The sequence below is a fragment of the Sarcophilus harrisii genome, chromosome 1, assembly GCF_902635505.1.
Source record: "Sarcophilus harrisii chromosome 1, mSarHar1.11, whole genome shotgun sequence".
NCBI lineage: Eukaryota > Metazoa > Chordata > Mammalia > Dasyuromorphia > Dasyuridae > Sarcophilus > Sarcophilus harrisii.
In genome coordinates this window covers 168,225,657-168,252,217 of record NC_045426.1, presented here as the reverse complement: position 1 = coordinate 168,252,217, position 26,561 = coordinate 168,225,657, and the positions used below count along the sequence as shown (strand labels likewise).

General features: G+C 40.6%; 1 protein-coding gene and 1 long non-coding RNA gene across 3 annotated transcripts; both read right to left on the bottom strand.

The window, feature by feature from the left end:
• Positions 1-4,642: 4,642 nt before the first annotated feature.
• On the bottom strand, positions 4,643-10,867 carry LOC116423335. 2 transcript variants are annotated; one of them, XR_004233904.1, is made up of 4 exons: positions 10,424-10,867; positions 7,391-7,917; positions 5,728-5,939; positions 4,643-5,521 (listed from the first exon to the last, which is right to left on the bottom strand). It is a non-coding gene; the product is annotated as an uncharacterized LOC116423335 (long non-coding RNA). The 2 variants fall into 2 exon arrangements; XR_004233903.1 differs by having other exon boundaries at positions 4,643-5,939.
• A 1,595-nt stretch (positions 10,868-12,462) lies between these two features.
• Positions 12,463-20,600, bottom strand: FOXD1 (forkhead box D1). The gene is given in 2 exon segments (XM_031966595.1): positions 12,463-20,203; positions 20,206-20,600. Coding segments are annotated over 2 exon segments (1,548 nt in total). The 5' UTR covers positions 20,237-20,600; the 3' UTR covers positions 12,463-18,686.
• Between the last annotated feature and the right edge of the window lie 5,961 nt (positions 20,601-26,561).

Sequence of the window (26,561 nt, the reverse complement as noted above, 5' to 3'; positions counted from 1 at the left end):
AAGAAACACATTTGACAAAGAGAAATACATACAGAATAAAGGTAAAAGGCTAGAACAAAATGCTTCAACTGAAGTAAAAAAACAAAAAGTAGGGGTAACAATACTGATGTCAAATCAACCAAATTAAAAATGATAAGGAAGGAAACTACATCTTGCTAAAGGGTACCATAGATACTCAAGTAATATCAATACTAAACATAAATGTACCAATTGGTACAAGATCCATATTCCTAGAGAAGTTAAGAGAGTTGCAAGAAGAAATAGACAGTAAAATTATACTGCAGAGAAACCTATCAGAACTAGATAAACCAAACCACAAAATAATGAAGAAAGAAGTTAAGGAGGTAAATAGAATTTTAGAAGAGTTAGGTATGATAGACTTTTGGAGAAAACTGAATAGAGACAGAAAGGAATATACTTTTTTCTCGGTGGTACATGGAACCTATACAAAAATTGGCCATGTGTTAGGGCATAAAAATAATTTTGATGAAATGGAAAAAATATATTAAAAAAAACTCCTTAAAAATAGAATTGGTGAAATAGGGGGAAAAAATCCATTAAACAAAACAGCTCCTTTTGTTTTGGCCAAATGAAAAAGAAAATTTAAAAAGCTAATTGAAGAAAATAATTCATTAAAAATAAGAATTGGACAAATGGAAGTGGATGCCTCAATGAGAAATCAAGAATCAATCAAACAAAATGTTGAAAAATGAAAAAATAGAAGAAAATGTAAAATACCTCATTGGAAAATCAACTAACCTGGCATATAGATGCAGGAGGGAGAATCTAAAAATTATTGGCCTACCTGAAAGCCATGATAAAAAAAAGAGCCTAGACAACATCTTTCAAGAAATCATCAAGGAAAATTGCCTCAATATCCTAGAACTAGAAAGTAAAATATTCATTGAAAGACTCTATCAATCACTGAAAGAGACCCTAAATTGAAAGAGACCCTAAAATGAAAACTCCAAGGAATGTTGTAGCTAAATTCCAGAATTATCAGATCAAGGAGAAAATATTGATCAGAAAGAAACAATTCAAATATCCAGGAACCACAATCAGAATTACCCCAAGACCCAGCAACTTCCACATTAAAGTGTTGGAGGACCTGGAATATGATTTTCCAGAAGGCAAAGAAACTTAGACAACAGTCAAAATCAACTACCTCGCAAAATTAGGCATTATCTTTCAGGGGAAAAAATGGATATTCAATGAAATAGAGGACTTATCATCATTTCTAATAAAAAGAACAGAAATGAACAGAAAATTTGATCTCCAATTACTAGACTCAAGAGAAGCATAAAAAGGTAAACAGAAGAAAGAAATGTTTTTTGGAAAGTTAAAATGTTTACATCCCCATCTGGGAAGAAGACTGTATCTTTGTCAGGAGGGTTAGAAGGGTATACTTAGAAGGTGTAGTTATAAATTGACTTTGATGTGATGATATAAAAAAGGAAATTAGAGGGTGGAAAGGGGATGAGTAAGAGGAAAGGGGAGCTAAAATGTGGTAAATTATAACACATGAAGAGGCACAAAAAACCTATGCTAGTTCAGGAAAAGAAAGGAGGGGGATGAGCATTGTTTGAACCTTAATCTCATCAGATTTAGCTCAGAGGGAATAACATATATATACTTAGTTTGCTAAAGAAATTTGTCTCACGCTATAGGATAGTAGGAGGGGAAGGGGAAAAGGAAAAGGGGAGACTAATAGAAGAGAGGGTAGAAGTAAAAGGGGAAAGGGATAAGAAAGGGGGGAGACTGAAAGAGGGAGGGTAGATTGAGGGAAGTGGTGATTATAAACAATACATTGATGAGAAAGGAAAAGATAAAAGGAGAAAAAAGAATAACTTGGAAAAAATAGGATTGCAGGAAATATAGAATTAGTAATCTTAACTGTGAATGTGAATGGGATGAACTCTTCCATAAAATGGAAATGGATAGCAGACTGGATTAAAAGCCAGAATCTTACAATATGTTGGTTATAAGAAACACATTTGAAACAGAGAGATATATACAGAGTAAGGGTAAAAGGCTGGAGCAGAATCTATTGTGCTTCAGCTGAAGTAAAAAAAATAATAATAGGAAAGAATATGATGAAAGTAATAATAATGTTTCGATAAATCAGTGACCTAAGATTACACCAGTCTGGGCATAGATGGCCAGAGAGAGGACTATGGGAACTGAGTGTGGAACACAACATAGCATTTTCACTTTTTTTATTATTGTTTACTTGCATTTTTGTTTTTCTTTTCTGTTTTTTTCTTTCTAGATCCGATTTTTCTTGTGCAGCAAGATAACTGTATAAATATATATACATATATTGGATTTAACATATATTTTAATATATTTAACATGTATTGCACTACCTGCCATCTAGGGGAGAGGGTGGGGGAAGGAGGAGAAAATTTGGAACAGAAGGTTTTTCAAGGGTCAATGTTGAAAAAATTACCAATGCATATGTTTTGTAAATAAAAGAGCTATAATTAAAAAAAGAATTATAAAAAAAAATAATAAAGAAAGCAATACTAAAAGGCAACCAACCTCTAGTTAGTTGTAATGAACAACCTCAGTCCCAAATAATAGATGATGGAACATACTTCCCTCCTCCTCAAAGAAGCAAGACACTATGGGTGAAGAATAAACTGCCAGACACGTTTGTTGATTTTATTTAACTGTGTATGTGTATATAGTTTTATACTATATGTATATATATAGTGGCTATCTAAAGCAATGGGGTGATAGATAGATAGATAGATATACATACATATGTACTGTGTAAAGCAAAAACCCCTGTAAAATCCAAACAATTCATCATCCTATAACTAGTTACCTGGTGATGGGTCTTTGAATTTTACTACTCTGGTCCTGGAACAAAAGACATCTAGCTCATCACTAGACCTATATCTTTCCATCTTGATCATACTTGCAAGAACTTGTACTCCATCAGCAACAACTTCTAGAGTCTAGAGCTATTTTTAAACAATAATGAGAAATCAGAATAGGACAGTAGCTGGACAATAATGTAACATAATTTTATTCTTTATAATCTCATTTTATAAAATTAAAGGTGCATACACATTATAAATATTATAAAATTATCTTTATTAATAATTGAAAGGCAGAGTGGCAGAGTGAATAGAGAGACCTGATCTCAAAACCAAAGAAATCTGAGTTCCACTTCTGACACTACCCATTGTCAGGGGTGACAATCACCTAATGACCCCTGAGTAAGTCATTCAATTTCTCAGAGATTCTCTAGGTGTCTCAAAGTTACAGAGAAGGCACTTTCTCATGTAAGAGTTATCTACATTAATGAAATTACAAGTTCAGTCCTGTTTTCCATTAACAATTAGAAGAGAAAAAAAACACTATAAAGAGAAACACATTTGGACAATCAAAACCTCAGAAACATACCCTGAAAGTACTTGCTATCGGCAAAAGGTTGCCTTAATGGGATGTTGCATAAATTTTAAATAAAACTGTAGTATCCTTTCATTAAGATTGGATGCTATTTGTAGAGTAGATTTGGTTCTTATTCCATTAGAAAGGCGGTCCAAAGGCAATGATTTCTCATAATGTTTTAAACTAGGGAGGAACTTTTTTCAGCAGATAAGTGCTGACCAACAATACATGAACAAAAGGGTCAAATTATTTTCAATCTATTATTTTCTTCCAGTTCCTAATTTCTGGAGGCATTAACTGACCTGATGATACAAGGTCATGATTAGTTCCCCACCTGACTGAAAGCACTGTCCTTCATGTGGGAAAAAGGGCTAGATTTCAGATTGAACAGTTAATGTCCCCATTAATTATTCTAGTTACTTTGAATGGGTTGTACCAGTTTATTCAAATTCTCTGGTCTAGTATTCCTTTCAACTAACAACATTAATTTGTGAGGCAACTGGCTGTGGATGTGGGGGGATTCCAGAGCTGAGGACAGCCATCACCATCTTGATGATTACCCAGTGCCTTCAGCACCTTTGCAGAATAGTTTTCTTCTGGGCAAAGTAACTGGCCTCTTATGTTGCCAGATGCTGATGGCTAGGGAAGAAGTTTAGAGATACTTAGATACATACTCAGTATGCCCTCAAAACAAAATTCAAAGCACACACAACATAGATTGCTTTTGCTTTGAGTACTGCACAGACAGGATAGATACATATGGATAGAATCCACTTTCTTCTCTCAGATTCATTTCTTTACGTCTTTCCAAAGTGTAGAGGTCTTTAAACATAATAATAATGTACAATAATAGTACTGTTCTATTAGTATTGGGAGAGCTGAAATACTCCCAGAGAAAGGAGGATCCAATTACAAAAGCAGCCTGTGGCTTCTGATCTCCTTGCTTTTACCCATAATTACACCTCGATTTTATTTAGATGTAAGGTGATCCTCAAAGTCTATTAGTAAATGTAATAGTGATGTCAGAATCACTGTGGATAAGTCTCATATTAATTATTTTCCAGTTCCTGCCTGTTCAATCTCCTCCTTTCATATGTAAGAGAGAAGGAGGGAGAAAGGGAGGAAGAGAAAAAGGGAGGGGGAGTGAGAGAAATAGAGAGAGGGAGGGAGGGAGGGAGGGAGGAAGAGAGGGAAACAGAGAGCACAGAAAGACAGAGGGAGAGGGAGTTTGAATGGGGGAGGGGATGGAAATGCATCCTCTAGCCAATTTTCTGCTTTTTGCTTTTTCAATCTATACTTGAATAAAGCTCCCCTTTTTGTAGAATTTGACCTTCTAGTTTTTAACCTATTATGTGACCTCCCATTTATATTGTTATGAAACAAGAAGTTTGGCTGCTAAATCACGACGAAAACAAGATCTTGGCTTTTCATTTCAAGTTTTCCAAGATTTCTAAAACTTTGCAGACTTCAGTTTTCCCCTAGTACAAATGAAACTATTCCTCCTTTTTCATCCCTCTTCCTGCTCCCCCTCCTTTTCATTTTTCTTAATTTAGAAGATTTGTTCTGGAGCAATCTGGTGCATATTTTAATTGTCAAATTAAAATATCGTGAAGCACTGGTATGGAAGCAATAAAACCCTACTTGGATCGGCGCTAGACTAAGAAATCACACGATTCCTCTTTCTCACATGGCATCTTTCACTCCCTTGTTTTTGAAGTTTGGGTCCAAGGAATTTTACATGCTGCGGGTTGACATTTAGTTAATAGCATCTTTTCCTGAGGTTCCCATTTTCTAACCTAACAAGATTAAGAACAGTGACCTGATGATATTTCTTTGTACATCTGGCTCTTTTCCATTAAGAAGGATTATAGCAGAAGCAGTAGACATCTTACCCTCCAGGTCACCTCTCTTCTGCAATACAAAGCAGGGTTCCAAATCTGTGACCTTCACCCTACACAAAAACAAAACAAAGCAAAGCCAAAAAACCCCAAACCCCCCAAACCGGACCTTCTCCCACCACTATGACCCAAAAGGAGACTGCGTTGAATCAGGTGGGCCTCAGCTTATGTGAGGAGGCATCCTCATCTCTTGTTCCATAGTTTCTTCTTGATGCCAAGCCCTGAAAAAGAACACCACAACCAACTTCATAATGGGGGAAGAACTCAGTACCTCCTTTGACTTATAGTTGCTATTACCATTTAAATTTTCAACAATATTAAGGAGCTGAACTTAAATCAGGTTTAATGTCTTCAGGAGGAGGGGAAAAAAGGGAGAAACGAACATATTGAAACGCGAACATAGTAGGCGTTCAGTAAATACTGTTACCAATGGAATTTAAATACACTTGGACTTGTTCCGCATTCTGTCACTAGCACTTTCTTCACCAAGTTATTTTTCCAAAAGTGATGATTATTTATGCAAGTTATGGCCTCGAAGGTAGCGCAGCTGTCTCTTCGGACATGAAGAATATTGAACTGAGAAAGATAGGAGTCTTTGTGTCTCAGTCTAGCCTCCTCCGCCCAAGGGCACTCATTAGACTGAAAGAGGTACAAATAAAAAAAGAGGATACAAGTAAAGATCTAGAAAAGCCAGGGCACTCGGAGAAATATAAAATAAAAGGAAAAGGAATTAAACGGACCTAGTGCTAGGCAGAAGATGGGTCTTTCAGGAGTGGAAGAAGGCAGCAGCCTCTTGCCCATCCTGCTCCCCACATTGTCTCGGTTTGTCCCTGGCATTGTTACGGGAAGGGACTATTGGCTGAGAGACCTTATGCTGGGGTGAGGACCGGGACCGGATGGAAGAGTGGATGGCTGGAGGGGAGGGGGAGGCAAAGGACTTTTGTCTGGGAGAAGGCAAGCGGCGGCCCTGAAAGGGCGGAAAGCATCGGCAGGGAGGACCTGTGTGCGGGCTGGATCCCGGGGTTCTCCCGCGCGCTTCTCGGGGCCCCTCTAATTAGAAAGGGGATGCAGGGGGGCGTGAGTTCCCAAACGTTTTAATCGAGACTCCTTTCAATGGCCGCGGGACAAATGTAGCCACTGTTACTGTGTTCTGAATGGCAGGCGGGCCGCCAGGGCCCCCGCCCGCCCCCCCCCCCCCCCCCAGCGCGGCCATTCAGGCCTCCTTTCACTGGGCCGAAGCGCTCCCGCCCCCCGGGCCCGCCCGGAGACACTCCTCGGAGCTACTAATTAGTCTAATTAGAAAGGTGGCTTGAGGGATGGAAAGAAGACCGAGTTAAGTTAGGGAGATGCTCAATGCTGCCAATCTCGGTTAGGAAGCAGCTTATTCTCTCAGCAAAGAAAAGGATGGAGGAGGGTCCAGACCCAGCCCGCCCCCCCACCCCCACCCGGGCTTGGTGGAATCTGGCCAGAGCCCTGGGCTAGGGGCGGGTGCTGACCCCTGTAGTCCCTTAGCCCCACACCCAACCTGCCCTCCCTTCTCAATCCCAGCTGCCTAATCTTCCTCAGAGAAAGTCTCTTGACGCTGAGGTCTCCGGGGCCTATGCAAAGATTTAGGACTAGTAGAGGTGGGAAAGAAAAGCCGGTAGGGTTGTTGTGCTCTGATCCACAAAGCAAGCTTTGGGGCGCGCTCCCAAGGGGGGAGTCTTAACGCAAGACAGTAGGGCTCCTTTCGGGCACTGGTTTAAAAAAGTTGGACAATCCAAATGGACACATACGGCATGCACGCACGCGAGAACACACATACAACTATTTCCTCCCAACTCACAGATCTATAAAAATAAGAACTGGAATACTGAGGCCTAGTGACTTGGTCACTCAATTAATAATAAGCAGAACTGGGATTCCAATTCAGGTCCTCCGAAATCTAGACTCTCTTCCACTACACCACAGCAAGTGGGCACGATCACAAACATGAGATTCTGATCCTTTTGTTCAAGTTATACCGGCTGACAACGCTGTCAATCCAAGATGTCAACCCAAGCCTACTTCATATTAAAAAAAAAAAAAAAAAAAAAGGCACATTCACGTACCCATAAACTTCCACAAGGTCACATCAGATGTCATCTTTTCTCTCACTTCACTGAGGCCATTCCAAATAACACACTTTAGATCCTTGGGAAACACCTGGTTTCAAGAGGAAACCTGGAAGGGCTACCTCCAGCACCAGCCCGAGGATCTGAAAGAAACCAAGAGGGACCAGGGTAGAAGTCTCAAGGCACCACTTCCTTTTACAAAAGCCTTAGAATCTACACATTTGGGAATTAGTGTCGATCCCTCTCTGTGGGCCAGGTTAGGGGCGCTCCAAAAGAGGGATTGGCTTGGGTGGGGACGTTGGTTGTCTTAGTAGGCAGACATGAAATAGTGAATTCATGAGAGTTGAAATGAGGTTCCGGTTCTGTGGCGTGAATAGACGGTTTTATCATCTGAGAAGATCTCGGGGTCCAGGGAAAAAATGGAATCGGTTGAACAAGCCACGAGGTCCCACGAGGACTTCACTGCAGACCACTAACTCCTCTAATGGATGCATGGCTTCTTTGGTGGTAGCAATGAGACCATGCTTTAAAATAAAAAAAAAAAAAAAAAAAAAATTTTAAAGCTGGAAAACGCCAAGAAGGGAAAAATCTTGGGTTTGGGCAATTAAGGCACGAAAACTTAATTGCATGCTGCTGTTTGGTAGTGTTTTGGGTCCCTTTCTTCCTTCTCCCCAGCCCCCTCCACCCATTCCAACTCGTCTAGTCCATTTCTTTGGGAGTAGAACTATGATTCTCTGACTGGTTGTCCTGCTTTTGTCTAGAGAAGAACTGATCTTTGAATCTGCCCTCCAGCTCGTGCCACCCAGAGCTAGTCTGGGGAAACAGTTTCCGGGAGCCTCTTGCCCAAGGCCCAGTGCATTCCAGTGCTTACTCCAGCCTGAGGGCGGGCGAGCAGAAGATAGCTAGGGAAAGGGAAGCTGCGCGGGTGGTTTCAGGAACACTGAACCTTTAATTGGACTATAAATCAGGCAGGGGAGTGCGGTGGAGCATGTGCAGGTGTAAAAACAGAGGGAAAATCCTGGACTGATCAGCCAAAGCGCCCGGGCAGGTCAAAACCTCCTGCAAACTAACATCTTGATAAGTCCGCTGACAACAAAATAAACAGTGGAGAGAGTGGAGCAGAGGAGGGGAACCCAAGACATCGGAGGCAGCACTTCCAACACATACCTATAAGGCTGCTGCTTGCTCAAAGAGCGCAAGCCACATAGATTTCGCAAAACTGAGAGTGCAAGAGGCAGTTTTTACTCCCTTCTCCACCAACTGCACTCTCATCTGAAGCACATTTTGAGGGATCTGGAGTTGTTTGTTTCAGCTTTTTAAAGAAATTTTTAGAAAGCCTCAAAAGCTGCTCAAAGCCTCAAAGCCACCGCCTAAAGGCAGCATCTCAGGGGAATTGGTGGAGAAGTTTTTTATCTCCTATATATTATATTGCCTACTATGCCATATGCCTGGGCGTGTGATAAGTATGTTATTATCCCACCTCGGAGCAACACGTCAGCATGGGGCGCTCTGCCACACGAGAAACAAATCACTAGCTCCCATTTCATTTCAAGGGGCTGACGTTTTGAAAACATCGCCCGGCCTCAGGCCGAATGAGATTACAAACCAAATAGAAAGGGTCTAGGAAATTAAATACAGCACACTCACTGCTCGGGAGCGAAACCCTGTCAAATCCATATCACGCCGTTGGCACAAGCGGCGAACAGATTCGCAGACAAAGGAAAACAATAGAAGTCTCGTTAGATCATTTTTCTGGACATTGTTTATGGTCTGAAAGGGACCAAATCGTTTCAAAATGTTGCCAGTAAAAATGATCCTGTGTGGAATGCAACTAATCCTTTTAGGTTCCTGTCAACTGTTTCCACAAAAGGAATCCGATTTTTCAAATCGAAGATCCAAAAATCCTTTGGGGAGAGATTTATTACTTGCTAGAGCTTTGGTTACACGGATAAAAGCAACACCCTCATCCCACCCCCACCAAAACTAGATCCTGTCCCTTTAAACCCTGCCTGGCGTGCCAAGCAGACCTACTAGGGTTTGTTGACAATTATCCAAGGATAGCCGACGCTTTGAGGAGAAGGAGGAGGGATAGAAGAGAGGGACGGGAGGCAGAAAATACAAACTCCCATAAATCGAAAAGCAAACGTGGAAATCCTAGTGTTTGGTTGTCTTTTTTCGACCTACCAGTGACTACTTTGGAAAAGAAGCTAAAACAATAAAACAAACCCAAAAAAGTGCACTCTTAGCCAGTGGCTAGCGAGGGCGAGCATAGAGATTAATTAACTCCTGCATCTGGAGCAGCGGAAGGCAGGTGCAAATTCTCTTTGGAACTTAGGCACCCAACACCCAAACACATAGAGAGGGTCTGGGTCCATTCAGGTAGGAAATTCTGAAGGGCTAGCCTATAATCTGGGCGGGAGAAAATGCCTTATCTCTCTCCTTCCTTCCCTCCAAAAAAGATAAATATAACGGGTTGAGGGTTACAACGAATAGTCATTCTCTGAAACTTGTAGTAAAAAACATTTTTGAGGGGAAAGTGAATAGGTTGTGTTTTTTAAATTATTAGTCTACTGCAATTACTCTTTTTACAGATTTCATAGAGCCAGAGAACTCATAAAATCATCCATTCTAGATACATGTACATTACTGACATGCAAAGTGTAATACCTAAGATCTAGGTCTTACTTTGAATTTGAAATATTGAGTGAGGTTAAAGAGACCTCTCTATCTGGAAAACTTTCCCTTTGGGGATTCTTTTTTTTTTTTTTCAAATAGCTCACATTTCTATATTACTATAAAGATTTACAAAGGACTTTTCTCACAACAATTCCACGAGGCAGGCACTGCAAGAATGCTACGTTCATTTTACAGATGAGAAAACTGAGGGTCTGAGAATTAAACATATGTGTCCCCAGGTCACACGGGAGGACGTGACCAAGAAAATTTAAGGTTTCGTTCTTACCATTATACTTCTTTAAAAGTGCAATTTTACAACACTGACCTTTGAGTTGGTGAGGAAATTATAGTTACCTATTTGAGGAGTCTGGGTCCTTCAGCAGCGTGCCCCTCCAAGAGTTCGCTTCACCCACTTAGCCACTTTTTTATTTTCAGGAAGTAGCATTAGTCAACTCGTACTCCGCAGAAAGACATTTTCTGAAACGGAACTTTGCTACAATTCTACCAGGAAACTCGTAGTGACGAAAAGCGCCTCTTAGAATGGAGAAGTAAATGAAAAGATCTTTCCTCCTCAAGATGATGGGCTTCTCTTGTTTTCCGAAAGTGTTTTCTCTCTCTACTGCAGGGACCGTTTCTTTTATTTCTTTGGGAAGTCAGGAGAAGGGAATAAAGTGCTCTGAAACACAGCAGGTGCTCAGTCAATATTTACTGACCTTCCTCAAAAAGGGAGGGGGTACTAGATATTAGCGAGAATGATACCTAGAGAAATTAATAAGGAGGTAAGGTGAGAGAAAGAGAGAGAGAAAGAGAGAGAGAGAGAGAGAGAGAGAGAGAGAGAGAGAGAGAGAGAGAGAGAGAGAGAGAGAGAGAAGGGAAGACTAGAAAAGTTTTTTTAGCCTTCAAGAAAAGTGAATTATTCAAAATTAATCTCTAGTACTCCACCTAATAAACAAGTACGATAGAAATATCTTTATTTTTACTTCAAAGCCCTTTCTTATAAAAGGTTGTCAGTATCTATAGGACGACTATAGTGGAGTTTGGGAAATAGTGAGATGGGGTTTTTTGCGGGGGAGGGGGTCTTTTAATGGGACCAAGTGTTCTCTTAAAGAGACTGAAAGATCATTAGACTACACTCCAAAGCTTAGAGAAAGTATGTTTTCTGTTAGAAAAAAAAAAAAGAAGGAATAAAAGGAGAGACAGGGAAGAAAAGAAGAAGGGATGGAAGCAATTTAATAATACTTTATATTTTATAAGCTCTTTATGAAACATGTTCATAGATATTTTTATTGTCACAGAACTTAAATGTACATGAGATCTATGGAAATTGAACTACAAAGTTAATTTAGACACAACCTCCTTTCTTTTTTGGAAAAAAAAAGTTGTATTTGTAGTTCATTTTCTAGATTTTTTCCCCCTCCACAATCTTTCATGTTAACAGGGTATGTCTGTCAATGTCATTTTCATTTAGGTGAAATTCCTTGAGTAATAAGTTAAGTGAGAATGTTCCTTTTTAAGTGTCAGGCTATTTAACAGTAAACTTTCAAGTGGACTTTAGAGAAAATTAATTCCTCTCCATTTACTGCCTGAAAAATCCCATGTTTTAGTCCTATTCAAATTAGGAATGTGATCCCATTGGTAATATTGAAAACAAGCTGAATGGCAAATCGTGTCCTGCTCTAGATTCCCCTTTTCTCTCTCCTATGTAGACAGTTTTACCACTTCGTTACTCTTAATAATATCCCAATTAGTTCATGAATCCAAACATCAGAATAGTTGCAGTCAGACCTGGTCCTGAGGTATGTGTTTGAAGGCAGTGGAAAGCAGGATTTGTATTACTCCATGAAAATGTAGCACATGCTGGAAAAGCATGAGTAACTGAGAAAACAGTCTATGCAGATAGACATACCTGCATTGCACATGTAGACAACGGACCATAACAAAATAATGCATTTTATTGTATCAGTATTCTACTGAGGCTACATGAGTCTTTCCTTACAAGTATCATCTTACATAACTGGAAATGCCTTCTGCTAAAGAAGATACCTATCTTTCTGAGTAAATTGGGTGAGAGTTCCCTTTGGACATTCCATTTTAACTTTTCTAGTTTTAAATAAAGCTTCCAATATTTACTGTCTGATTTCTCCACTAAAGAGGCCCAAGATGACCACATTAATAACTTTTTATCCATTTGGGTACAGAACAAAACAATCTAAACCATAGAGAGCACACACGAAAACAGAGACCACAATGAAAGAAACTACATAGTTATGTTGATCTTTTTAAAAAAAAAAAAAATCCTTTTCCCCAGAGGTCTGCCCAGTCATCTGTCCTTGGCTAGAAGAGAGGAAAGAAGAAGAGAAAAGAAGTGAAACGAAAGAAGAAAGGAAGTAAGGAGAAAGGGAGGGAGAAAGGGAAGAAGAGGGAAAAGAAGAAAAAGATGCTGTTGTTTTCTTACCTTGGCATCTAAGAGCCATCCCACTAATTCCAATATAAACTTCTGTAGGCTTCCATAAGAAAGCAACCACTTAGTGATAGCACAGTAATTCCTGTCTCCAAGACTACCCTATTGAATAAAAGCCTGGAAACATAAAGAATTTAGCTTCTGACTTTGGGTCCAGAGAGCCCAGAGAAGTCAGGGATGGGAGCAAAGGACAGGCAAGGAGTAATATGCTTCATTTTCAGTGGTGACTATTACAGTTTGGAGAACTGTGGTGAGGTTGTCTGCCTAAATCCCTATTTGTGTACAATAACCTTCCTTGTAGATACATCACATATATAGTATTCAGGGCAGTGGAAAATTAAAAGTCACAGGTAAGGGGAAACTCTCAAGAAGAAACTTTTTTCTTGAGTTCTTTTCCAAAAGAAATCAGGTGACAAAGTCTTAAATACCTGTATTCTTCCAGAGATCAGTAATCTTCCAGATAAAGAACCTCTCACTGTCTTCAATCCAGAGAATTTAGAAGTAAAGAGGATTTCTGGGTCAATGTGAGAACTAAGTCCTTAATGGCTAGTAAGCAATCAAATGACAAACTGTAAGAGTGGGAATGAGGAAAAAGTAGCTACCAGTGGGAAAGATTTAGAACTGCATAAGATTGCCATAACAGAAGAGAGTAGAGAAATTAAAATGGAGACATCTGACCAAAAACTCTTCAAAGCCCCTCAGCATGATAAATGCTGAAAGTCCTAATCTAGGAACTTTCTTTATTAGAAAACCAATAAGTAGTTTCAAAGTGAGTTTATTAAGAATGATGCAATAGTGAAAGAAATTGGAAAAAGAATGCTAAAAGATACAGCACTATGTGAAATTGTCAAAAATAAAGGCTTTTGAGAGAATTTGTTTGTGAAACTTCCTACAGAAGAGTGTTAAGATGAAATTAAGAAGAATTCCTCCAAATAATAGTTATTCTAAGGTGGTAGTATTCCATGCAATTGGATGCTACTTTAATATAAAAATTAGATTATAAAAATGATGATGATGGTGATGACAATAACAAAAACAATGAGATAGTAAAGGCTACTTGGTAATGAGTTCCTTCCACTGTTCATTATGGCCACACTCACCATCTTCTCTTTTAAAAGCAGAATCAGTCTTCTATGCAAATATTTTAGAAAATTGTGGATGCTTCACAAGTATACCTATGATAATTCATCAATTTAAAAGAGATCAATAAGTAGCAATCAATAGTTTTCCAGGAAAGGTACAGGGGAATAGTTCTTTTGGGTTTGCTTCTTGTTGTTGAATTATAACTCTTTCACCTCCTTGATAAAAGACTAGCAAAGTTCAGAGTAAAATGGGTCAGAAATTTAAAAGGGTGGCCTGAAACTGTTTAAAGGGGATAAGATGTGACGTGAGGAGAATTAATATGAAAAATGAATTCAGTTAGGAAAGTATAAGCCCCAAAGTGCCCTACCAGCTGGTCATGATCAGAATTTCCAACTCTTTCTGTCAAATGTAATATTATCTGAAACTGTGGAGGTATTTATTGCAATGAAGGAACCAGATTTTACACCAAACATATTTACACATTTGCATTCATGGCCTTATAAACACACCACGTTACACTGGCCATGACATCAAACACATTTGGCAACGAAAAGCATATGCACAATTACAAAGTCATAGAAAATGAGAGAAGGCAAATGGCAACTTATGGAACATGTCTGTTTGTGTTTGTGATCGTGCTCTGCTAGCTAAAGAACCAATGAGTGGGGGACAAGGAGAAGGATTTCACTTTCCTTATGTTTTCTGCCTTTGGATGAATCCAGTTCTGATCCAATTCCAAGGGTTAAGATGACTCTTAGTATCCTAATTGGGCTCCAGCCAGTCCTTCAGTCACCCTATTCAGAGGATCTCTAGGCAATTTAAGATTGTGAGTTCTTGCTAAAGTGAGCTGTAGGGTATTTGGTCTAAGGTGCTCCACACGGAGGTTTTCTCTGACAGTGACAGAAAATTACAGACAAAAAATTCAGAGGGCTTCAGACAGAAATCATAGGAATCATTGCATTTTAGCAGCAAAGTTAGATTTTGAGGAAAGAGCAGCAGCAGAACTAGCAACAAGGGTGGCAAAATAGTTCTAGGCAAGCTAGGCAAGGAAATCTGTTCACAAGGGCCAGAAAATAGAAAACAGGAAAAAAAAAAAAGTAGGTTCAAATCTCCAGCTGGTAGACAACCTTTAACAAATGACACCGAGTGAGTATTACATCAAAATAATCATGTCCCCAAATCTTTTAGAAGACAGACAGAGGGGAGGAAATGGGAAAAGTTCAGGAAGGTAGAAATCTTTTTCTCAGGAGGAAAAGACAGTTGTTTATCCTGTTATATTGGAAGGACTTTGATAATAACATATATCAGAATTAATTCAATCAGCAAAACCTTTGTGAAAGTTTTGCTGAGTAGGGGGGGATGCTGAGAAGGTATGTACAACTATACAGACTGCTCAGTGGGTAAAAAATGGGAAAGTACCTCACATATTTCCTTCCTTGATTCTTTTTTCGTAACTTTTTTTCTCATATTCTTTCTCTCTATCTCTATTTTTTTTTTAAGGGGGCAAGGAGATAGGTGTTAAATATATGGACAGTGTCCTGAGTAGCAGTGACTTCTCATTTTAAAGAATAATTATCCAATACAGAAAAAGAAATTGAGGAAGAAACTTTCCTAGGTCCTGACACCATGTGTGGCATAAGGAGCAATTCAATCCATAAGGGCTTCATTATGCTAGCAATAGATAACATTTGGCTAAATCCAACTCTAGATTAGATCTCTGAATTACACTAGCATCATAAATTGAGAAGTTCCTTTTTGTGTGGTCCTTCTTGGGGAATTGCTTGAACCATTAGCCCTTATATATTCTCTCTCCATTATTAACAGCAATTCCCTCCCAATTCAGCTCATTTGTCTCGGAGCTTTACCGGAATATGATGGAAATGGAGAAACAAGAAGGGGAAAAAAAAGAGCCGGGTTAATGAGTTGTAGTAAATCCACACTTTGTAGAGAGAATGACCAATGTTTGTTCAATTGGTTTATTTTTAGAGGTTCAGCCGATTTGTGAAGTCTTGTTCAACTAGGCTTCATCCCTACAAACACACAAACATCCTTCTGTTTGCCTTCAAAGAAAAGGGGACATTGCTCTGGATTTGCATGCGAATGAAGAGTCCTGGCGCAGAGACGTTGTTAGCCCCATCAAAGGCTGCGGGGCTAGGCGGCCGGCCGGCCTTTGTTTCAGCACCTGCTAGGCCAGCCCAGCCTGACCGCTGGCCGCACACTACGGGCACATGGCTCAGGGATTTGGGCCCGCACCGTCCTGCAGGGTTTAGAAAGCCGATGGCAGAAGCAAAAACCTGGAGGATAGAATTGCTGAACCGGCATAACGCAAAACCGTAACAGCTAGTGGAATTGTGAGAGTCGTTATTTGCATTTGCATTTCCGAATAGAGATAGAAGATTAAAGATAATTCATTTCTAAATCACGTAGGCACCCTTTAACACTTACAGTCTTGTAAACACCTTTTTTCTCTGTTGCCACAGGCGGGAAAATATGAGGGCAAATCATTCTTTGAATCTGAATCTGAAGAGACATATGTTTTAATGGGACTAGGGTTGTCTTTTCCATCTCTTCTTTGCCATTCAGTCACTGTTTTTTGTGGCCTAAGAATAAAGTCAGGACTTAGCTTGCAGTTCCACACTTTCAGGATATCCACACAGAATCTATATATGAAGACAATATTTTTTGGGTTCACCCTTCTTTAATTACTTTTAGGTCTAAATTTCTGATCTTTAACTACCAGTAATTTGTATATCGTTAAAAGTATGCCTCCATTAACTTATCATTTTGAGCCAACATCTGTGATATAGTCTATAAGCCATTTTAAACTTCTCCCTCTGAGTTTGAATTACTTTGTCTTTAATGGGGGGCATAGAGGAGACGACAGATTTTAGAATATTTTTTAACTTGTATCTATTATTCTATAGTGATTCCCAGGTTTGTGTCACTTATCTTAAAATGTCATTCAGTTTTTTCTCAACTATCTCTGTGAATAAAGATTGAATCCCCTGCTTAAGAGTGTTTTACATAAGTACTTGTTTTATTTTGTCTCTGGGGAGAAGAGGGACAAGAATCTTAATGATGAATATAATTGAAAGATGTTTCTCTTCCAGTATATTTGACTTCAAAAATGGAAACAAATTTTTTTTAACATTCTACATATAGGTCACAATGGAGATCAAATCTGCAAATCTTCATAATATATGCAAATATATGTCGTGTAAAAAATCGAATTTGTTGATGGCTTCATTTGTACTATATATACATATACACATATGTATATATATATAGTATATAAGTATATACTATCTATGTCCTAACTTATTACATATCCTAAATTGAGAATTTTAATTCCTTTTTTGAAAATATTCACTTAAAATAGACTTACATTCGGCAAACTAGAAATTAACTTTTTAAAGAAGACATTTTTAGACTATTTAAAATTATTCAAATTTAAGGGATCACTTATGGCTTAAATAAATAGGATTAGTTCAATGAAATATTTCACGAATTTTATTGGGAAGTTCTTTTTTTTTTCTTCTTCAGTAAAACATATGCTAGTATAAAGCACAAAGGTAAGTTTATCTCTTAAGTCCATGAGCATTTAAACACCTATTTTAAAATTTCATATTTTTTCCATCTTAAAAAGAATTCCATTTTAAAAATATATCATTTTGTGCAAATATAAGGTTTTAATACATTTTAAAATAAACTTTAAATGAAAAATAATTTCCAACCTTTGTTTTGTACCTACAGCAAAGAGAACATCTACATTGTAGATATTTAAAACTTTTCCTCTTTATAGAACATTTAAAATTAATTATTGTCTTGCTTTCTATTACTGTTGCAGTATTACTGGAGACAACATTTTTACTAGAGACCCATAACTACATAGAACTGTGCTGAAAAGTGAGTAGAAATTATTCACTTTAGAGAGTAAGGGCCAAAATTAGAGGTAGTGGTCCCATATCTTCTCTTAAAGTAACTGTCTTAAACTTTTTGAAGATCAAATATAATCAAGCCAATTAAATATACTCCCAAAACATTATTTTTTTTAACTTTATTTGTAGTAATAGTTCAAAATTCTTTCTCAACACCTCCCACCCCCATAGCTTAACTGAGAGGAAAAAGGCATTGTAGGATATTTTGATGGCTCTCTTAGAAATTATTTTTTTTCTATTCCATTGCACCTTAAATATTCCTACTAAGGCAGAACATTTTTAACAGGAAAAGAAAAAAATAACTAAGGGGGAAAGAGTCCAATCAATTGTTTTTGGTGGATTTTCTTTGAAAATTAAATTTTTTTATTTCCAAAAATGTGTAAAAATCTTACATTAGAAAGGTACAATAATAGTTGCCAGTAAATTTTACAATATTCCTTTTAAAGAATACGTATTCAGTACAAAATAAAAATTCCATAAGTCTATTATGATACAAAACACAGGTTAAGATAAGAAACGATAATCTTGACGTTTTTTGTCTTCCGTGTAAACATATTAATCATTTTTTTTTCCTTTTTATAAAAAAAAGCACATCGGACAAGTGTCCTAAAATGAAAAAGTATTGCTTTGCTGCTGTCCCTCAGGATCTTTATTATTATTTTTCCTTATTATTAATCTTCTGTACATTATTGATTTTGAACCCTTGGACCTGAGAATCTCGAAACCTCAAAGGGGCTCAGAGATTTGTTTTATTAATATTAATAATAATAATAATTAAGAAATCCGAAAAAAAAAGCAACCATTTTTCAGACACGGATACTGCCACCAACCCTCAATCCATCCATCCACACGGTTTCTGCTGCTGCAGCATAGGACTGGCTTTGCATAAATAGTGGGCATCGGGAGGAGACCCCCGTCCGCTCCCAAAACACACAGTCTCGCTGAGGGTGGGAGTCGGGGTGGGGGTTCCACGGAGGTCAAGGTGAACTAGGGGGAGGGGTGGGAACAAAACGCAAATCCCAAAGCCCACCAAGTCAGGAAAGTAAGAAGGACCCCGGATAGCCTACCTTCTTTCTTTTTTCCCCCTTCAAATCGGTTTGTTTGGTCTTTTAAAGAAAAAGAAAGCGACAAATCATTAACAGTTCGAAATCCTAGCGGTCAAGGTCTCCACGCCCGACAGGGCCGTCCCTTGGTGAAGCGTCCCCAGGGCTGCAGAGGACGATGAAGCGGCGGCGGCGGCGGCGGCGGCGGCCACCAGGGAGCGGGTGAGCGCGGCTGCGGGCACCACGGCCGCCTGCACGGCGCAGCTGCCCCCGGGCGCCGCGGGCGAGGGCGATAGAGGCGACGAGGACGACGACGACGAGGACGACGAGGACGCGGCAGCGGCGGCGGCCTGGGCGGCCTGGGCGGCGGCGGCGGCAGCGGCGGGGCCCAGGCTGCCCCCAATGATGCTCTCGATGGAGAAGGGCGAGCGCGCCAGGCCCGGGCCGGCCCCTGGCTTGGCTGCAGCCTGCAGGGAGCCCGGCAGGCCCGGGCCCAGCGGGGGCGGCGGGTAGCTGAAGGCGGTCCTGGCCAGCTCGGCCGCCGCCCCGTGGGCAGGCGGTGGAGGCGGCGGCGAGTGTGGGTGCGGGTGCGGGTGCGGGTGATGGTGCGCGGCCGCCGCAGGGTGCGGGTGGAAGGCGGCGAACAGGGCCGAGGGAGGCGGGTAGGGCTGCAGCTGGAGGCCGTAGCCGCAGCTATAGGGGCCGTAACCATAGGCGTGCGGCGGTGGAGGGGGCGGCGCGGGTGGAGGCGGGGGCGGGAACAGGGCGGCGGCGGCGGCGGCAGCGGCGGCGGCGGCAGCGGCAGCGGCGGCGGCTGCTGCCGGGTCCCCTCCGGCCCCCGCGGCCCCAGCGCCCCGCAGCAGCAATGTCTCGGCCGTGGCGGGCGGGAGCAGCGGCTGCCGCTTGAAGCGCTTTCTGCGGCGCAAGAAGCTGCCGTTGTCGAACATGTCGGCGGACTCGGGGTCCAGGGTCCAGTAGTTGCCCTTGCCGGGGTTCCCGGGCTCCCGAGGGATCTTGACGAAGCAGTCGTTGAGCGAGAGATTGTGGCGGATACTGTTCTGCCAGGCGGGGAACTTCTCCCGGTAGTAAGGAAAACGGCCGCTGATGAACTCGCAGATCTCACTTAGCGTCAGCCGCTTCTTGGGGCTCTGCAGGATGGCCATGGTGATGAGCGCGATATACGAGTAGGGCGGCTTCACCAGCGGGTTCTTGGCCCCGCCGCCGCTGCCTCCTGCTCCACCGCCGCCGCCGCCGACCGCTGCCCCAGAACTGCCCCCGCCACCTCCGCCGCCGCTGCTCTCGCCGACTGACCCTGCAGCCTGGCCCGGACCCGGGGTGACTGTGGAGCCCCCAGTTCCCGGGGAAAGCAGCCCGTCCTCGTCCTCGTCCTCGTCCTCTTCCTCCTCGTCTTCCTCTTCAGCGTAAGAGCGACGCCGCCTCCGGAGCCCCGGCCCGCCGCCTCTGCCGTTGCCACTGCAGTCGTCTTCCTCCTCCTCCTCCTCCTCTTCCTCTTCGTCCTCGCCCTCCCCAACCACGTCGATGTCGGTCTCATCCGCCAGTCCGGAGGCATCGGACATCTCCGCGCTCAGGGTCATGGCTTCTTTTCGGCGGCAGCAGCAGCGGAGGCTGCGGGGCGGTGCATAGGGGCGCGGGGCTCTGGGCACCCACCGCGCCCCGGTGCCCGGCGGCTAGCCCGGCCAGAGGGAGCCAGGCTGCGGGCGGTTCTCGTCCTTGCTGCTGCTGCTCCTCCTCCTGCTGCTGTTGTTGCTGCTGCTGTTCACAATCGGTCTGCTGGGTCACTTGGGCCTCCCAATACTGTGGGTCCTAGAAGAAAAGCGCTCTCCCCCTACTCCGCCTTGTCTCTCCACTCCTCTGCTGTCTTTCCTTTCCTCTCTTCGAGAGCATGCAAAAACACACTCCTCACAAACACACACGCCCTTAGGCAAGCACGGGGCGCCCTGAAAAGTTGGCTTCTCCCCCCTTCCTCCTCCCTCTAGCTCTCCCACACCCACTCTTTTCAAGGAGGAGGTGGCAAAGCTGGGGCAAATGAGGCAGGGAGCTCGGCGCGCGCGCGAGCGCGTGTGTGTGCTGGGTGAGAGTCTGGGGAAAGATCGGGGAGAGGATGGGGCTGAGTCCAAGAGAGGGCGGATCTTTCTCTCTCCTTATAGCAGAAGGGGGCCTGTCACATGGCTCTTCACGTCAGAGCCACCACAGGGGAACCGGGAAAGAATCCTAGGAACACATTCCTCATCCAGAGATAGAATTGATTCGTACAAAAAGAGAACTGTTGGGGAAACTAGCAAGAATTGGGGAGAGGGAGGAGAAAAGACTTATTCGCTCCTTCAGGGAAACAAACAGGAATTTCTACACAGTCAAGTGATTACAATTAGATTGTGATATTAGTCGTCCTTCCTTCCTTTGTAACTTTGGCACCCAACTCCGATCCCAGCAGCAAACTCTGGAATCTACCGTTTGGCTTAACTGAACTCTGGTCAGCGGTCAGGAGACTCACACCTTCTGAAGACCCACTGTCTCTCAAAAGTGGGCCCGCTAGAAAAACAACGCAAGAGAGTCCTAGCTCCTGTTATCTAGTCCGCTAACGATCCCTGCCCAGTCAATGGGGAAATGTTTGCTCATTATCAGGAATATGAATCATGACAATGCATATTACTATAAAAGTTATCTGGCTACCACTTTTTTTCATTCTCCCCAATCTTTCTCTATAAATATTTATATTCTTCGAACAATTGGTTTAAAAAGTCATTTGCCCATAGTTTTTATTCAATAAAAATGTTTCAGTTGTCTCAAAGATACTTTATGCTAAAAATGCTCCCTAGAAAACGCAACTTTTCTAAGGATCTAAATATTCTTGAAGATAGTAATTTAAGACTTTTTTGATAAACCACAAACATTTCCAAACAGGAGCTTCCAGAAAATAGAGGTCCTTCATAAAGGAATAAAATTGTCTACAGGCATTGGAAATCGGAATATTAGAATAAAGATTTCCTATTTGGATAGTATCTTTTTTATTGGGTCAAATAGGTGGTTTCACTTTGGTAGTAAGAACCTCCCTTTACGTAATGATGGATACCGCCTCCATAAGTTTTTTATGTTAGAAAGTTGAGAACTAAGAAGTTAAAAAATACGTCCATGATTATACTGAATAGACTCTAGAAGCAGAATTTGAACGCAGATCTGACCCCAAAACTAGTGCTCAATTCACTATTTAAAGTAGTCTTTACGTCTATATATGTATGTAAAGTATACGTATACATATGCACTCATCTAGATGGACTAAGGAATGGAATCTACAATGGAAAAATAAAACCTTTAATGAAAAAATTTTTAAAGTTTATTTTTGGTTTGGGTAAATATACGAAACTCTGTGGTAACAGCAGGTGGAGGGAAAGGAAATGTTTTCATCGAATTCAATTTCCCGTTTAATTGCTTTTTCTGTTTCAGTTAGTGAAAATAGTACCTCCCTGTTCTCAGTGCCTTTCATTCAGATGTTACCGGATTGATGGATCATTTCTCTTGCTGGAAAAAGCTGGGAATTACTGGATTTCACACTCTTACAGTTCCCACTTTCTGTATTTTAGAGGTTTGTAACATTATACATGTCATAAGTTTTAAAGGACTCACATATTAGCTTTCTGTTGTGGTTGAAGTTAACATTTGTGAGTTCTGTTAAACAAGAATAAACTGGTTTTCTTTTCAGAACAATCATCAAATGTGATCGTGAATTGCATTCTGAATAATATACAAAATACTTTTAACTTTTTTTTCCAATTCATTTTCAATTCGACACCTCTACAATTATTTAAGTAGTTTTATGGCTCATCAGATATAGTCTTACTCTTTTCTAAAATCCTTTTCACATAGGATTTTTGCTACTCAATAACTAGTTATTGAATGGGTCGTAGTCTTTAACAGACAATTTTTTGGAGGGAGGGACAGGAATCTTAGGTGTCTCATCTATTAAATAATTTTCAATAAATGACTTAAATATAGCTGTTTAAAATAACTAAGATAATGAACATTAATCTATACCAACATTAATCAATTAAAATAACCCGGGACCAAGGTGACCTCTTGATATAAATCATAGTATTCCAAGGACTTCACATTTTGCTACCGAAATCTTCTCCTTTAGATAATTTTTAACGTCAGAAGCAACCGTGTAGTTTTCATTAGGTTATCAGCTGAGTTTGCACAAACTACAGGGAAGAACTGAGGGGCACAACCAAAACGGTACGAATCATCAATTACTCTGATTATTTACTGAACGTTTACGCTTTTCATTGACGATATCTTTGCAAAGGAGCCTAATGTTGTGAACTTCCCTAAGGGTCAAAATAATCTTCTTGAAAACATTTCGAAACGTGGCAACTCATTTTTTGTCAGCGCAAGAGTAAGTGGAGATTTACTAAGGATCACCCAAGACAAGAGAATCAGCTTTAGCCAGTCAATCAAGTTATTGCCATTGAGAGCGGGAGATGGGGATTGCGGTGCAGAGGTGTTAAAGGATATTTTGGCGAGCTTTAGAATTCGCATTGGTTAGGGTTTCTTTTCTGACTTCCTAAAGTTTAAGTGACATCCACGGATAACCTAGATCCAAATGAAATTTCCCTTCATGGGAAAAAAGCCTCAATCAGGTTTGCAATAAACATTTATTAAGCGCCTACTAAGAGCCAGCCGCTGTACTAAATGGGGGAAGGGAAATTTTTTGCGGATCGCTAGCTCCGGGTGAGTCTCTTGCCATTCTTTCTTCTCCTTGTTCTAGAGGAGTCCGGAAAATAAAATCAACAGGTAAGGGAGAAGAAAGCAAAAGTTGTATCCGGGAATGACGCAGAGAAAGGGCGTTCTTTTCTGGCTGAGCTGTCTCCGATCCGTAATTCCCCATATTCGACTTTCTCTGCTTCTAGAGAAATGGAAAGTCACAGTGGAAGGAAAGTTTTTGCAGATTTCGGATGCACAGATGTTTTCAAGAATCGTATGCCTTTGAACTTCCTCCGCAAAGGTTGTGAGTAGAAGAGGCCTGCCACCTACCGACAGATGGACCGCAGTGGCCACAGGATTTGAGATGAAGCGGGTCCCCTGAGCTTTGAGCCTTTCCAGGTTGTTTTTCGGTCTGTGTCGAGCCGATCCTGTCAATCTGGATATCACCTCGATTGTTTCAACGAAACTAGTCTTCTTTCATCACACTTACAATTCAGCTTCCCTTTGAGTAGGGGGTCATGATCTTTTTTGTGTTTCGTGGATATTTCTGGTAATCTGAGGAAGGTTCTGGACCAGTTCTCGAGTTGATTCTAAGTGCATAAAATGCAATATATAGGATTACAAAGGAAACCCATAATACTGATTGAAATGCAGCTGGCAGAATATTTAAAAAACGAATTCATGGAGCCTCTGCTTTAGAGGAAAGATGCTCTAGACTTTAATCCATCTTTCCCCCATCGGATCTGTATATGTATGTTACCAAAAAATGTGTTTCTTCTCTTCACATAGTGCCCCTTTATTCATCAAGAGAGACATCCCCGAAATTAGGAGTCCTTGGAACTTGGCATCTATCTTCCTCATTCATTTATTTTTCTCCGAAAGATCTTTGATTTAAGTGTATTGTTTTGCACTCTGACATGTAGGAACAGCAGAAAGAATTTCGTTAAAAGGTCGGAGAATCAGATTGACTTTTCTCTTTCCTCATCCATTCCCGAAAAAGCCCATTTTCCTTGGGAATGCAGAAGTGATTGACCGTTTGGGAATACAGAAACAGTAGTCTCCCTTTCTTTAGTAAGGAGTGGCACATGAAACTAAAGAGCTGTTCTAGGCAAAGTCGGGAAGTCCTTTAGATGTCTCATTTTCCTGCATGGTTCTTCTGCTATTCATTTCCATCTCTCCCCATTAGTGACTCAACGCTTTCAAGCAGAGTTGGTTCTTCCTAGTCAATGATTCAAAAAATGGATGTATTCCTGTTTTTTCTATCTCCATTAAAAACCAACCTGTCCTCAGCCCTTTTTGTAGTGGCAAGAGATTGAAAGTTGGATGTCTATCAATTGGAGAATAGCTGAATAATTTATGGTAGATGAATGCTATGGAATAATATTATTCTATAAGAAATGATCAGAGGATGATTTCAGAGAAGCCTAGAGAAACCTATATGAACTTATATGCCCTTTTGTTTTCTGATCTGATTTTTCTTGTGAAGTATGATAATTGTGGAAATATATATAGAAGAACTGCACATATTTAATATATGTTGAATTACTTGCTGTGGGGGAGGGGGGAAGAGAGGGAAAACCTTTGGAACACAAGATTTTGCAATGGTGAATGATGAAAAAATTATCCATACATATGTTTTGAAAAGAAAAAGCTTTAATAAAAAATTCTTTAAAAAATCAACCTACTCATCCTCATTCCCCAGTCCTAAAAAATGAGAAGAGTTGGACCATTTACTATTTTGAAAATGAAATCATATAAAGGCTGATAATAAAGGCTGAAAATAATATTGCCTTTCCCAGGAGTATTTTTGCATTTTAACAAAAAATCAGTGGGAATGAACTTTTTAAAAATTAAAGCTTTTTATTTTTAAAACATATGTATGGATAATTTTTCAACATTAACTCTTGCAAAACTTTGTGTTCCAATTGCCCCCCTTACCCCACTCCCTCCCCTAAATGGCAAGTAATCCAATATATGTTAAACATGGTAGAAATATATATTAAATCCTATATATGCATACATATTTATACAATTATCTTGCTGCACAAGAAAAATCAAATCAAACAGAAAAAAAATTCACTCAAACAACAACAAAAAGAGTGAAAACGCTATGTTGTGAAGCACACTCAGTTCCCACAGTCTTCTCTCTGGGTGTAGATGACTCTCTTCATCACATGATCATTGGAACTAGTCTGATTCATCTCATTGTTGAAGAGAACCACATCCATCAGAATTGATCCTCATTTAATCTTGTTGTTGCCGTGTACAATAATCTCCTGGTTCCATTTATTTTACTTAACATCAGTTCATGTAAGTCTCTCCAGGCCTCCCTGAAATCATCCTGCTGGTCATTTCTTACTGAACAATAATATTCCATAATATTAATATACCACAATTTATTCAGCCATTCTCCAATTGATGGGCATTCACTCAGTTTTCAGTTTCTTGCCACTACAAAGAGGGCTGCCATAAACATTCTTGTATATACAGGTCCCTTTCCCTTCTTTAAGATCTCTTTGGGTTATAAGGTCAGTAGAAACACTGTGGATCAAAGCGTATGCACAGTTTCATAACTCTTTGGGCATGGCTGGGACTGAACTTCTAATGATGGATTTTGAGCACAAAAACAAATGAAGGGTATTTGGAAGGAATCTTTTAGCTGCTTCCTTAAACCTCACCAGGCCAACCCTGCTTGCCAACTACTATCCAAATCAGTAATGATGTTTATGTAAGGTTCAGAAAACTTCCAGGATTTAAGAATATCCTTAAAGGTCTAAACCTGCACTTCATAATGGGAAAATTATTTGCATAGATACAGGAATTTTCATAATTACTGATAACTTATGGGATCCCTTGATAAGGATACACACACACACACACACACACACACACACACACAAGCATTGACCTTATGTAAGTTTACATTATGGACTTAAATTCTGAAATGGATGCCTCACCTTTTATTCATATTAGAATAAGAATATCTTTACTACAGATCACTCCTTTTGTAGATTACATGCAATTCAAATCCTACTTGAGTGAAGTATATACATACATTATTCCTACTTTTCATTTGTTGTATCTGAAGTAGTGCTGTAAAGAATCTGATCATTTTCAAATACCTGATAGACATTGAAAAGTCTGTCTCTCACACTTTCTCTCTCTGTGTGTGTGTAAGAGAGACACACACAGAGAGAGACAGAGACAGCATCAGAGATAGAGACACACACACAGAGACAGCATCAGAG